Source organism: Coturnix japonica, chromosome 1 (genome assembly GCF_001577835.2).
Source record: "Coturnix japonica isolate 7356 chromosome 1, Coturnix japonica 2.1, whole genome shotgun sequence".
Lineage (NCBI taxonomy): Eukaryota > Metazoa > Chordata > Aves > Galliformes > Phasianidae > Coturnix > Coturnix japonica.
The window spans coordinates 62,743,747-62,758,770 of NC_029516.1; the positions used below are offsets into that span (position 1 = coordinate 62,743,747).

The 15,024-nt window shown below is 38.7% G+C and overlaps 1 protein-coding gene across 18 annotated transcripts in view; it reads left to right on the forward strand.

The window, feature by feature from the left end:
* Positions 1 to 15,024, forward strand: part of PPFIBP1 (PPFIA binding protein 1) — a 96,665-nt gene that overhangs the window by 63,260 nt on the left and 18,381 nt on the right. For 6 of the 18 annotated variants that reach the window (XM_015868665.2, XM_015868700.2, XM_015868684.2 and 3 more), the window contains 10 exons: positions 39 to 170; positions 3,795 to 3,887; positions 4,402 to 4,494; positions 6,156 to 6,270; positions 7,697 to 7,729; positions 9,105 to 9,166; positions 9,863 to 9,947; positions 11,716 to 11,873; positions 12,752 to 12,882; positions 14,033 to 14,086. In XM_015868665.2, coding sequence (XP_015724151.1) covers positions 39 to 170; positions 3,795 to 3,887; positions 4,402 to 4,494; positions 6,156 to 6,270; positions 7,697 to 7,729; positions 9,105 to 9,166; positions 9,863 to 9,947; positions 11,716 to 11,873; positions 12,752 to 12,882; positions 14,033 to 14,086 — 956 coding nt within the window. The remainder of the gene's footprint in view (positions 1 to 38; positions 171 to 3,794; positions 3,888 to 4,401; positions 4,495 to 6,155; positions 6,271 to 7,696; positions 7,730 to 9,104; positions 9,167 to 9,862; positions 9,948 to 11,715; positions 11,874 to 12,751; positions 12,883 to 14,032; positions 14,087 to 15,024) is intronic. The other 12 variants (XM_015868745.2, XM_015868816.2, XM_015868785.1 and 9 more) reach the window with 7 other exon arrangements.

Consider the following 15,024-nt stretch of genomic DNA (forward strand, 5'->3'; position numbering starts at 1 on the left):
TGAATAATTCTGCTTTGTTCCTCTTTATCTTGAATCAGGAGCTTTTGAGCAGAACATCCCTTGAAACTCAGAAGCTGGATCTTATGGCAGAGATTTCCAACCTGAAGCTAAAGCTTACGTCTGTAGAGAAGGATAGATTGGACTATGAGGACAGATTCAGAGATACAGAGGTGAGTGAAAACCAGCAAAATAAGTTATGAAAGCTGTGTGTGCTTCACATTATCAGAACATTCATGGGAATGTTTTTTGTTTTGCTTTGTGTTAGTGTGGTGTTTTTTTTTGCCAGACAAAGGAGGTATTCATCTTTAAGGTTAAAACGTCTGTATCTCAAAATAAAATCAGTGTCCCCTTTGGCTTGGTAAACCAAGTGTTTAACAAAGAAAGATTTCCCTAAAGAGTTCTTGATTCTTGCCCTCAGGTTTTCAGACAGGTGGCATTTAGAATGAGTTTAAATCTAATTGTATCAGTGCATTGTACTTTTCCATCCCAGCTTGCAGCTGTCTTCTTCTAAGTAAAGCATGTCTGTTTGAGGTAAATTGTCCATTGCAAGGGCAGAAAACATGCCAACATGCATGTGCAAAGACAAGGCATGCTAAAAGGCATACATTTTGTTTTCAGTAACAAAGAATAAGGTGATTCTGTGAGGGTATTCTGAAGCCTCACTTCAGACCTCAGCTCCACAGAAGGGGGCTGCAGATACTCTCTTCAGCTTTGCTTCTGCCCAGAGGTGTGCGGTGCCAGGCAGAGCTGCATCCTGGAGCGGCCATTCCTTGGAAGCAATCTTCGTGGTCCATTTGCCCTCTGTACCCTTGGATTGTTCTGCTGACTTGTCTTTGAAGCAAGGAACCCGGAGACTGCAGGTTGACAAGCTTAGATTTTACAGGAGGCTCCAAGAATTAGGCTGTGCTTCACTGCAAGGGTAACATACCCTTGTCAGAAATACCTTGGAGCCTGCCAGGGAAGAAAATTTCAAATTCTGTGTTTATAAATGAGCTGAGATGTCTGATGTTCATATTGTAGGTGTTCCAGATGTCATTCATTTTTGCAAGAGAAGAAGCTTTAATGTCACCACAAAGGACAAAGCTTGACACTTTCACTTTAATGTGCTTTTTAATTCCCTTTCAGGTTCCTACATGTTAGCCAGTGAAGTTATCAATTATTATTCATATTAAATCCTTCATATTATCCAGTTTTTAATTATGTTTCTCATTTCGACTTCCCATTCTAGCTTGGTAGGTTTCTCATGTTCACCATTCTTTCTCTATAAAGATGTTTGCTAGATCTGTTAGCCTTTTTTCCTTTGTGCTCTAGGACTTTTCCAGTCTAGGTGCTCAAATACGCAGCTTTTTCAAAGCTACTTGTATAATTAATAGAGATTTATAATTGATCTGTTCTTTAACCCATTCCAGTCTTTCCACTTTCTCAGCAGACACCGGGATTATTTTCCTTAATGAGCATGGATGGTCTAAGCTGGGCTTGGTTTTTGTAAGAAAATGTATTAGGGAGTTCATTTAGGGAGGTGTCCATAACCAGGCATAGTCTTTGAAGCAGGAGCCAGAGGTTAAACTTGCTAACTCACAGAGAATTCTTCATAACTTAAAACACCACCAGGCTCCTTTGCACAGGTGAATTTCTCAGTGGAGGAAAATTACGAACATAGTTTGCATTTCCAGTACTGGTAGGGAAGCTTCTGACCTTCAAAGCCTTACATTGCCCTTGCTTTTTTGTGACTCTCTGGCCCTGCAATGGAGAGCGCAGGTAATGCAATCAAGGATGGAAAAGAGTTTTGGAAACATGAGTCCACGTCAGCCTCATCGGCTACAGTTGTGGGTCTGTGCAAGGAAAAGCCATTATTTGTTTGCACGGAGGGATCTGTCTCTGGATCAGAAGAGGACCATTGTGTATGCTTTTTAGTGATTCACTAGCAGGGAAGGCAGGGCTGTTTAGTATTTTTCTTTTTCCTCTGCTTAGTTATGCAAGGCCTGGCCATCTTATTTGTACTGATGAGGGTCTCCATGGAGCTTGGTGCAGCTTCACATTGTGACTTTCTGCCTAAAAAAAGCTGAGAAAGAATGTGATTATAGTTACCATGATTTAGATAACCTAAGACAGAGGAGATGTCTCCTGTTGCATATGAGGGTGAGTAATTGAAAATATGTTCAGGACAAATCGGATATGGATAATGTGAATTTCCTTCTCCCCCTCCAGTATTTTAAAAATCACATAGTTCAAATGATAAACATGCAGGCAACAACATCAGCATCTATTGCCATGTGTAGCCTATTTTGAAATTGGATCATAGCATAGCAAAAGTGCAGAAGCGGAAAGTCCAAAACAAGTGAATTGTCAAAGTGTCAAAACTAACTCTCAGACCGGGAAAAGTAGATTTGTTAGAGGCCTTCAACACCTGCCATTGTTGAGGAATAGCTCAGTTAAAACTGACGTCTGTGTGTATTTATACTTGAGTGATGTGATTTATAGAAGTTGTAGTTTGAAGAATCATTAAGGAATTGCAGATGTATCCAAATTAGTCATACATTAGCAGCAGCAATAGTTATTACCATCCTTAAATGTTCTACATTTTCATTTCCATTGTAGTTATGGTAATTGAGCTTGGACTGTGCTAAAGAAATACAGATTCTGCTTGGTTGTTATCACATTAATTATGCATGTATAACCAGAGGTATCTACATGGAGTGGGGCTGGAAGGTATTATACCAGGGATCCACACTCCTCTTGGTAGTCTGAAAGCCATTATGCATCAGTTTGAGTCCACTTTTGTTTTATATAGTGCCCAAAGAGTTGATCTTCTCTTTTGAAGAGTTTCCTAGTGATAAGGCACTACAGTAGCTGTTCAGGAATGGATTTTTATTTTTAATTTTTTAACTTGCAAGTGTAACTCTTGTCTGGTATCAATACATAATTGAAAGATCAGTGCAATAAATGTGAAACAGAAGCTTGCTGTATGTCTTGAATTTCTGGTAATGATGTGCTCCCCTTCAGAGCAGAGGGGGTGAGTTTCCCCTAAACTGTAGCTCCTATTCTGTGACTTGTATGGAAAGACACTCTGTCCTGGCTGTTGCATGGGCTTCCCACTCCATTTCTTGATCTGGAGGATGGGGAATTTTGGAGACAGATGGCTTTATACATTGGTGGGACACAACCTTGGGGTTGAGTTAACCTCTGCATAAAGGGAATGTTCTGAGTTGATGTCCAAACCTGGTAGGTCTCTCCAGGAGGACGCTCAGGACACTGAACAGTTCTGAAATGAAGAGCTCATATGGCTCCAAGTGGTGGTTCCAAGTTTCCTCTAAACCAGGTTGAATTTGCAAAGGTCAGATATAGTGGCAGCATTGAAGCTTGAACAGTGTGCTTTGGAGCATAGAGAAACCAGTGATGGCACTTTTCTTCAGTGCTCAGAAGGTCTCATTTGAGTGACAGAAACTTGGATTCTGTAATCTCACTTGGACACTGTAATCTCTTCATATTTTCAAAAGGCAGTTGAGCAGCTTGGCAGGCAGGAGGCCTTTCTTTGTCAAAAGCACAGGCAATGCAACTGCAGTTGATTTCTTTTTCCTTTGCCCTCTTGTATTCAGTGCAGTAATGTGGAAACTGAGAAATAATGTCCCTTGATATCCAGAAAGTTGAGAATTGTTTAACTATAAATTTGGGTGTCTGGAGTTTCTTTTACTGCTGTTGTGTTTTTACAGTCTCACCAAGGCGTGCGTAGTCAACTGTCAATCGGTTTACTGATTTTTCTTCTTGTATCTGGTCTTGTTTTTTCCTTCACTCAGGACTTGATCCAGGAGATAAATGAATTGCGGTTAAGAGTAGGAGAAATGGACAATGAAAGACTGCAGTATGAGAAAAAGCTTAAAACAACCAAAGTAAGTGAGGCTGTGGGGAAGATGCAGAGATGGGTGCAAGTCACAAGTTCTAGAACTTCTTTCTGTTTTCCCCCAGTCCCTGCCTGCACCTTGCACAATTCTGAGCATGCTCAGGCCCAGGAGTTTCATGGTGCTCACTTTGAAACTCAAAACAAAACCTAGAAAGGGATTATTTCCAAATTTCATGTTGTGGTTTTCAGATCCAGATGTTTTTTGTAGAGGATAACTCACTGTACTGCTGGTCAGTAACTGTGAATATAATATTGGTTGGACCCTTGATTAGGTAAACTAATACCAGTTGCGGTGCATAAGATTTATGCCATGGGTGAGACCAAAGCTGAGTGTTTCTTTTCTCCTAAATGTGCTGAAAATCAGCCGCTCCAGAAGAGAAAACATTCCCATAACTGATTGTAGCACTTTTTTTATTCCTGTAAGTTTCTGACTTTTCTTTGCCATTTAGCTTTGTCTCTTTTCTGTCTTTAGTTTTCTCTCACTCCTCTATCTCTGTTACCAGTCTTTAATGGCCAAACTTTCTAGCATGAAAATCAAAGTGGGTCAGATGCAGTATGAAAAGCAGCGGATGGAGCAAAAATGCCAGATGCTAAAGGTGTAGTAGTTTATGGGTAACATTTGGCCTGTTTCGAATCCTTCATGTTCCACCATTTTATGGTCTGTCTTGCATTGTGCTGTCATGCTCTGTTCTTCATTGATTGCTGTGTGTTGAAATGCGGTGCTCCCTTTCTCATTAGACTGCAAGGCTCTTAGTGTAGATATAAGCTTTTATATCTGATGGGAGAGGATTTTAGTGTTGTGAATTTTGCATGGTTTATTTGTAGTTTAATTAGGGTTGGATTAAGTTCATTCTTGTTCCAAGGGAAAGCAGCGTCTTCTGTAACTCACCTCCAATATTCAAACTGAACTTTTTCTCACTTTTTTTTTTAAGTGAACATTTATTCATGAAAACTTGCTAGAAAACAGTGATTCTCTTTCACTGTCCCCTCTCCCAAATGTTAGTTTACATATCATGTTTCTAATTGAGGACAGATAGCATAGCATCGACAACTCCATGCAATTCAGTTTTCCTGGATTTACCACAGCTTTCATATGACTAAGAGAGTGTCTTGTTTTGGAGAAGCACGGGTCTTACGCTGTCAGAAATCCCATCAAAATCAGTACCAGCTTGAAGCACTGAAGGATTGTTTGGGCCATAGTTTGGGTTACATCACTTCCATTCTTATTTGTAATAGATTGTTTGAGCGAAGCTCAAGAAAAATCTAAGCCACCACAGTATCCTAGTTGATTTGTTCCCTAAAAGATTTAACACTTAAATAGGAGCTATAAGTGCCAAAATTGAGCCTTGTTTTGTTATGTTTTCAAATGGAGAAAGTTAAATTTTCAGTGTTGGGTACCTTTGCTCTGGGTATCCTGTCTTGATGATGCTGTTGCACAAGTTATCTTTGGACACGAGAGAAATGTTTTACTAAGCTGGAGAGGATTTGACTCAGATTTTAAAAAACTATGTTTGTGGATCCATGCCAGTCATTTGTTGGGTGCAGATGGTTAGATATAAGTTATAATTTGACAGCATTTATCTAATATATCCTAACTCCCCCAAAACACCATCTGTCTTGTTCCCGTGAATCTCAACTCCAAGCCTTCTTTCCTAATGCTTGATAGGTAAACCTGAACTGTGGCAGAGGTACCATGTTTTTGTCTGAACAGCTTTTCAGTATGTGTTTATGTGCTTGATGGCATTACAGTCAATTCGTGTATACAAGGAGTGGTTGTTTCTGAAACTGTCCTCAGCCTGTTCCATAAGAACAACTCTATAATTGTCCAACTTTGAGCCTGCAATTTGCTCTATAAAAATGAAGTGCTGTAAGTTTTAGCAGTCAGCCTCATCACTTGAAATTTTTCTGTCCGTGCAAGTTTAAACAAGTAAGAAAACTACATTTTTGCTTTACGCTTTCTTTTTTAATTTTGATGTAAAATCTTGTTTTCAGATTATTCATGAGACTGACACTTTTGTCCTTTGGTTCTCTGGACAATGTGCCATCCTGCCCCCTTAAGAACTCAGTGGTCTGTTGTGATACTCAGAGGCAGAGTATGGTGGGTGTCCCCTCAGCTAGTGTAAATGTTAGAGGGCCCTTAGTCACTCCCACTGTCTGAGGAGCTGTTCACTGTGCTTCATACAATTGAATTTTGAAAACACCTCATGGAGTGTTTCCGCATGGAAACTGTCACTGAGTGATTTTGTGTCGGTTACAGGATGAACTATCAGCTTTGAAAGAGAAACTGGAACAGAAGGAAGCTGAGGTAAAAAGGTTGCAAGAAAAATTGGTCTGCAAGCTGAAAGGAGAAGGAATTGAAATACTGGACAGAGGTAAGAACATGGAAGGCTCTCTTAGGGCTGTGCAGAGGCATCATGTCCTCCTCAGTCACTTCATCTGAAGTGGTGCTTCTGTGCGTGAACTGCAAATAACAGACAAATGCCTCAATTTTCATGCATTTTCTGTCTTTCTGGTTTACTTCTTTTACCACATTTAGTGAGTATTCACAGTGCTACTGCTGAACCTACCATTGGAACAGGCTCTTGATCAACACTGAACTTGTCTTGGTAATCCCTAGTTACTTCTTCATGAGGCTTTTGCATCATGCCTCAAAATACAGTTTATATTGGCAAAGAAAGCCTTAAACTAATTTCAACCAGTTCTCTAGAAAGCTTATACTAAGAAGTTCCATCCTCAATATATCTTCCAGAGTGTTTTTATCTGGGCTTTGATTATACAGCCCTTGCTGTTATGGAAGAGGAAAAGCCATCCTGCAAAGTATGATGTACACATATTTAATGTGGCCTCAGCCCTAAGAAGTTGACGATTGGTTCTGGATTTGCCTGCTGGTTAATTCTAAATCTTAATTAAGCATGAAGTAGCTCAAAAATTTTATGACAAATGCTTCTTTTATTTGCTTGCAAAGAAGCACAATCAGTATTTATTTGGGGGAAACTTAGTTTCAGGATCTTCGTTCAAAAATAGAAAATCTTCTTTAAGCCTCAAAAATTTTTTCCCAGTTTTTGACTTGCTGAAATCTCATTTCTGCATGTATCTCACTAATAATTGTCCTGGATTTTAAATCCAGCTTCAAGAGGTTGACTTTTCACTTCTGACCTGAGGCAGAAATAGCTGTGTGTAGATTGTCAAACTTTACTTAATAAAATTTTCTGTTTTAAAATTTCCGCTGTAAGTGCACTAAAAGTGACAGCATTGAAATGTGATTCCTGTTTTTAAAGTATTTAAACGTGAACAAGGTCTTGATTTATTGCATTTATTACTACGTAAATGGAGATTTTCTTTCTTGTGGGGGCTGCTGTATACACTGAACTTTCATTACCCTTTGGTTCTCACCTGTAGTTAGTTTTCAGTATAGCTCAGCAGAGGGATCTTCTGCCATGATGAACCATGGATTGTGCTTTCCAAACAAATTTTTGTGCGTTATAACTTTTCTAGCTTTAACATAGTGTTGGCTTAAGAGTAACTATTGATGTAAGCTTTTTCTTAGACATAAAGTTTCCACCTATTTTTTAAACTATAGTTAAATATCCTTGAGGTAGGTAGACATATGAGTGCAGGGAGATCATCTGAGTCATTGGGAACATCAGCAATGAGAGTGCAGTGCAAAACCATGAACTGTTTGCTTCTGCAATGGTATGTGAGGAATAGTTGCTCCTTAAGTAGCAATGTTTTGTTAAAAGTTGATTTATTTCTATAACCTTCATGCTAATTTCAAATCCAATGGACTTTTCTGCACAGATGAAAATTGTAAAAAGAAGCTCAAAGATAAAAGTAAGGCTTCTGATGTCTTTCCACAAGCATTCCAGAAGAGCTTTCTGCATGTGATTATAAAACTGCTTTAACAAGCACTCTTAGGTTGTGTCATCTATAACCCTTAGTTACACGTATCTGTCCATATCCTCCAATTTTACTGTATATCACACTTGAAATGCAAAGTTTTCTAAAGAAAAGCTTACAGACAAAGATTTGATTTCATGGAGAATCAAAAAATTTTGTTTCAAAGTGGAGCGCATGGATTTTTCTCCTTAAATGCACACACAAATAAAACAGTTGCCTCTTAGTGAAATGCAATTACATCCCAGTAGTCCAGATTTGCTGTGAGTATAACTTGGGGAAATCATTGGAACTGTATCAGCTGCAGTATTGCCCAATATGCCTAAATGGCTTTTATCTGGAAAGGCAGCTTGTTTTCCATTAAGGAAGAGTGTGTTCTTCCCACTGTTATTTTTCCCCGAAGGAATTTGAGGAAGTTAAAATGCTTTCTTGCCTGTGCATTTGCCCACCTCCAAATGTTTGTAATGATATTTCAAGTTTATTTCATTTACACAAGGTAGATTTTTAGCAAAAAATTTGAGATGATTTCAATTCTTACATTTCTGTTTTCCAGAACACCTTCAAATTCAAACCGCATCGACTGTTAGAAATACATAGAGACATTTATGTTCTGTTTCCTCATAGATAAGGATTATAGATGAAACACAGAACCATGTTCTCTGTATTAGGGACCTTTTTCAAGTCTGAACTACAGTATGTGTTCCAGCATGACTGCCTGTTATAGCAAATACTCGCATCATTTCTTTGTGCCATTCACATTTCTACATCCATGCTGAATTATGACTAAACACCACCGCACAATGCTTTCTTCATCATATTTGTTAATCCTGTTGCTTTGTATAGTGAATTTTTGAGATGTCATTTGGGGCGCTTGTTGACTGTTGTAATGAGGGTGTACTTTGTTGCACTCCAGTTGCAGTATTTTCTATTTTGGACCTCTTGTTTTGTGATTATTAGATAATATGAAGGACAGAGTGATATTCAAACAATAATTGTATACTTGACTTTCATTTTTCTTGACACTGGGGGGGCAGGTAAGGTGACTTCATGAACTTGGTCATTTCCTTCGTTAAAATAAAGTCAGAAAAAAAGGTTTTGGAGAAAAATAGTCCATGTATTTCCATCTAACATAGAATGTAAGTGGCTTATATTTTTTTCTTAATGAAGGTAAATTTACCTTCAGATACTACTGAGTTGATTCTAGGGTTGTTTTTTGTTTTCTGATTTTGTTTGTTTGTTTGTTTTGTTTTTTTTCTTATTTCCTTTCACTGCCTCATTTAACTTGACTTAGGTAACTGTGTTGTGTTTTTAGATATAGAGGTACAGAAAATGAAGAAGGCGGTAGAATCTCTTATGGCAGCAAATGAAGAAAAGGTAACAAAATTACTCTTTTTTTCCAGTAATAATTTTTTAGATTGAGTTACATCTCTATTAAAAAAAAAAACAACAAAAAACAAAAAACCTGCATATGTGAACTTGTCACAGTTCAATACAAAATTAATTTGTAGGAATCGGGGGATCACTGCAGTCAGAAGCGTTGTGGAGCCTTTTAAGAGGATATAACTGGGCATTTATTCCCATGCACACAGAGTCCTTGCAAATAAATGTCACAGAGTTCTCTGTAACTTCAGTTTACACCATGTTCTGAAAATGTGAAGAGCTCCAACACAAGTCCCAGGAGATAACACAGGCTGCATTTCTAAAAGGGCTTTCTGTAAACTATGGATTGTTTTCATGTATGCTTTTGAACATCTGTACACATGTGCATTTTGTAGGATGTTTTCTTTTGATCACTGATGCCCTAAATCTTTTGATTACTGCTACGCATGGGAAATGCATTATAGTCCCCCTTTGACTTGAAGAGCAAGGTAAAATCCAATTCCAAGGCTGGGACAATATTTTCCTGCTAAGTAGAAGTACTTGGTATTTCAAAACCTCTCAGAATTCTCGGCCCTGTCCCATCCACACTTCCCATTACTTTTAGTTTTACAGACAATTATTGAGTATTTGTATTGATTATTTTTGATTTACTAAAGGAAAAAGCATAATCATGATTTTCTTATATTTTAGGATAGGAAGATAGAAGAGCTTCGACAATCTCTGAATAGGTACAAGAAAGTTCAAGACATGGTGATATTGGCTCAAGGTAAAAAAGGTACTGTGCAGTTTATGAAGTTATAAACACTACTTCCACATAAATTGTAGGTGCATTGTGATAGCGTTACATCAAATCTTAGACTTGCCTTTGGAGGTATCTCTTAGAGTAAAGGCCAGTTCTTCCACTAATGCAGACTAGTAAATTGCCTTTTCTGACCATGCTGCTGAACATTTGGTTCCTCTGGTAGCAGTAATTGCTACTGTCATGTTGCATATTTGACTGCTGTAAAGTTAGTTTGAGTGTGATAAATTCCCATGCTCCCATTCCATTGCCTCTTGAAATACTTTTCTGGGGTAGGTACTAATTTAACTGCTAAATTTCACTTATTTCCTTCACTTGCATCTGTTCCTTGGTAGGCACTGGAAGCTGAGCAGAGCAGTCACTAAGTTGGCATGTTCCTTCAAGCCAAACCAGCATTGCCCCAGCAGCTGCTCACACCATAATAGCAATGCCCAAGAGCTGCAAAAATATATCAGTAGCAAAGTGGACATCCTGCCAAGACTGTTGCAATGACACACCATGTCTTTGGCATGCAATGGAACCTTCATAAGCTGCCAAGTACAGCAGCTACAGAATAATTCTGCTCCCTTACTACAGGAGGGCAGGCTGGCTTTTCCTCATCTTTGCTAGTAACCTCTTCTGTTGTGCACACGCACATGTAACATGTGATGTTACAGCCACTGTAACATGTAATGTTTTGCATCATACATTCAAATACTGGTGGAGCATTCCAGATCCAGGAGCTTCTGATCCCCTAAGGTTATAAAGGTTGAGAGTGGTCATTGTTAGTTCAGTGTAATTGCTCTCAGTACCCTCTCTTTCTCCTTTCTCCCTGTAAAGAAAAGCAAAAGAAGTACACATAGAGCATGAACTCTGAGAGCAGAGCAGCGTGCTTACTGTTATGGAAGGGGAGGAGCATTTTTGAAATAGGGATTGCTTTTTCACACAATGCCATGCCTTCAGAGACTGGAAGATGTTAAAACAAACCACAAGTCTGCCTCTACCTCAAGGGCGGATGGTAACAAATGGGAAAGGAAGGATCTTGTAAACAAACCTTGGCTTATATTTGCACCAGATCTTTAGCAAGAAGTGCTAGACTTCTGCTTGCTTTTTAGAAAACATTGTGTGTCTTGAACCAGTTAACTCCTATTGGAGTTAATGCTGTGACACTGTAATGTGTGGAAATCCAAGTCTTTACATTGTACTGAGGCAGTTCAGGAGTGACAAATCATTCAGAGGGCACAGGGGATGCCAGGTGCTGATGCAGGCTCCTGTGTTAATTAAATGAGACGTGCTTGATTTGTGGCAATCTTTAAATGTAGTGCAGTCACTTATAAACTGGTTTTAGGCTCTTAGCTGTGGGCTGCATTTTTTTTTTTTTTTATGAGTAACTTGAAGATAACACAGAGACAGGTTGTTTTTCCCAGCATAGACTTTGACCCTCCTAGTCCTTCCCTAGCGAATACAGGGGAAGAGGTATTTAGTATGAAATCCCGGGACATGGGACAGGAAATAACTACTCCAGTTTATTCTGCTTTTTGGAAATGATCCCACTGAATGTCTTGAAGATGGGTTGGGCTTTTGCTGTCAGATGCGTATTTCCACTCTGCTCCAACACTGCTATGCTGTGGTGGTTGAATTGGGAAGCAACATTTATTGATGGCACCCTTCTCCTATTGTACTCTCTCCTGAAAATACGGCTGAGTTGCATGGGAGCAAGGGTCATTGTGTAAGTTCAACTAATTTCCGTCTTCTTTCCCTCCAGGCAAAGATAGTGACAGTGAAGACTTCCCAAATTCAGGATCTGTCTCCACAGTATTATTGGACACGCCAAGTCTGACTGACCCAGAAAAAAGTCCGTCACCAACCCCAGTAACAGCGTCTCCAATCCATGATGAACTTAACACAAATATTCATGAAGAGGTGTATTTTTTTCTTCCTCTATAAGTGCCTTTACTCCTTGAAAACTTGCTTGTGCTCAACTTGTGATACGAACGCCAAGACTCAAGATTTTTTCTGGGTCACACAGTTTTAGTAATCCATATTCTTTTGGATAATGTGAATTTCTTCTGAAACCTGCTGGGTAGTTTGATTTGAGTTCAGTCTAACATATTTTTTCTTAACCAGATGGAATCAGGAGATAACAAATAACTGCATTTGTCACAAGAATGTGTCCAAACTATTTTTCATGTTAGACGTAGCTATTTTAGGAGCCGCATTTCATTTGTCAAGAACTTGAAGTAAACATGCTGGAACCTGTTTAATATATCCTGTCATATTTAAAAGGTTACAATCATCATTACATGTTTACATTCAGTGAAATGATTAGGATATGGTCCAATCTCTGATTGTTACAGCCACGTTTTCCAGCAGTAAAAATATAGATCTCTTAAAGCTCTGAGTCAAGATAGGGACTTTGAACACACTACAAAGAAATGTTAACTAAATTAAATATTCAGCTCCTGCTTGGTATCCTCTGACAGGAGTGAACCTAAAAAGTGAACTGCTCCTCTTGGAGGCTGTGGTGGAGAGAAGTTTAGCAAGCAGTCTATGGAGGCTTTTAAGATTTTTGCCCATGCTGTAGCTTATCGGTGCAGCAATTTATCCTTCAGTGCCACCTTTGGAGTACTAAACCGCCTCTCTATTGTAAAGGAAAGAAAGCAAATATATATTCTCTTTATTTTGGAGCCTTTTTTCCATAGTTTATCTATTACGATTTTCATTTTTGACTGCTTCATTTGAGCTCAATTTCAATGTAACAGATGATTTTCTTTTTTTTCTTTCTTTCTTTTTTTTTAAAGAATTCCTTACAGATTCACAAAAGTATTCTGCAGATTTCAGTCCCATCTTTTTCATCAGTGTCCAAGAGCTCAGAAACTGCTGCAGAGAAATTGAAAACACAGCCTAGGCCAGATCCTACAAGTGATTTGAGGTATTATTGTTTCCCCACATATTCTTCAATTGTAAGTTCCGTATTTGGAATTCAATTGAAGTAATGATCTGCTGATTACCATACTGTAAAGTTATTAAATCCATTAAACCAGGGTAGCATTCACTTGACTACCAATAGTGAGCTAAGCTTCTATTCATAAAATACGTTGGCTAAATCTTTTTCACTAAGTAAGCATTAGCATGTTGGTTGTTGCTTGTAGCAGCACTCATACTCTATGCCAGCTGCTTCACAAGTAATGAACAGAAGGAGAGAAAAACTGATCTAATGTAATGAAGGACACAGAATTTTTATTTTTAACTAGCTTTACATCATGTAGGTCTGGCTGAGATAGTGTTGCCTGTGCTAGCAAATGTGCTCCTGATAATTTGCATCCATATATTTTCCATAGTTGCTAAAGGTTGGTGTAAGGTACCATCTAAATTGCACCAAAAAGACTGTCCAGCACTAAGTAAGTTTAGGTGTTACCAGAGATGCAGAAGGAAACTAAGAGGTGCTTGAAAAGATCAGAGAAGGAGATAAAAAATCACACTGAGTCTGAAACAATGATTTGCAAAGATTTGATTGTTCTTATAGGAACACTGAATAGGGTACTCCAAGGCCAGGCTAAATATGTCACTGCAGAATCCCAAGGAAGCTGAGGCTGTGGATGTGTGGCTCTGCTCTGGGGCTGTGGCTGAGCTGTACCTCCTGTACCCCATACCACAGCCTGCTGGATGAGAACCTCATGCCACTCTAGCCATCGGTGGCAGGGGTTTGTATCCCGACTCTTAAAAAGAAAACAAGCAAAGCACCAGCAGCAAATGTCCTAGCACTGTGACTAAACTGCAGGGAGTGGGTGATCTTTGTACTTGGTGCTTCAGACTCTGTGCGTACTACAGTCTCTGCATTTATTTAAGCTCTGTGTGCAGCATTGTCATGCTAAGAGTGTTAATATTCTTTCCTGGTGCACTTCAGCTCATCTTTGTCTTTTGGAAGACTTATGACTGCAGAGGAGAAAATTTGGTGTGTTTTAGTGCAGTAACAGCTGAAATGAAAACAGGTTTAAAACATGATGTGTTTCTGCATTAGCAAAATATTTGGAGATCTCGTCCAAATATCTAATTTTTTTTCATGTATTTCATTTTTATAGCGAAGTAAGATCAACACGTTCCTCTCCAGAAACTCAGCTGTGTGATAGTCCAGTGTAAGTATCACAACCAAAAATATTTGGGAAACACTTGCACACAACTGTTGACTCAAACCTCCTGACCCACGTTTTACAGGCACATGTAAATACGTTAACTAATTCTAGCCAAGATGGTATGCAGTGGCAGTGATTTTTTTTGCTCATGACTGTTATTTGCCAATGTTTTATTTGTGCACAAGTATTAGCAATTTATTTTATGTTATTAAGCATATCTAATTGAGTCATAAATTGTTATTGTACCTGTACCCCTGGTTTGGTTTTTGTTCTTTTGCTGGTATGGAAAGGCTGATCTGATGACTATTGTATAAACTTTATTTTAGCTTCTGCCACATAACCTTATTCCCCCATGTAATCAGTGGGACTATTTCTGAACATGCCTGTGTGTCAAAGTAATTTGTTAGCAAGGAGCACAAGACAACAGGGCTTATCTGGTATTCAGCATAGGACTCCTCGGTGGCTGATTTTATTTTGAGTGACTTAGTGCTATGAGAATATTCCCAGAGCCAAATTCTATTTTCTTTATGCTGGTATAAGGATAGATGGGAGTAACTTCACCAGATCTCACAAAGTTAACTTAGATGTGGCTCTGGGGAGTCTTTAATGATAACTCTCTCTTCAAACTTAAGCACTCCAGACTGAGTCCCATCAGGACAGACAGATATCTGGTCTGAAATAGAAAATAGAACTGTAAATAAAATACTAAACCATGATTGACTTAGTGTGCTTGGCTTCTTTAAGGATTAAATTAGTCAGAAGCCTGCTGCTAATAATACTGTTTTTCATAGCTTCTGTTTATAGCACTTCCTTTTGCCTGTGTAACTTCTGCTTGTGCTTCTGAATATACTACTTTAAATAAAAAGCCCAAAATACCCAAGGTAGGCAGCATGTCACTGCAGCATTAACATCAGTAATTATGAAGTGGAGACTTGTAGAAT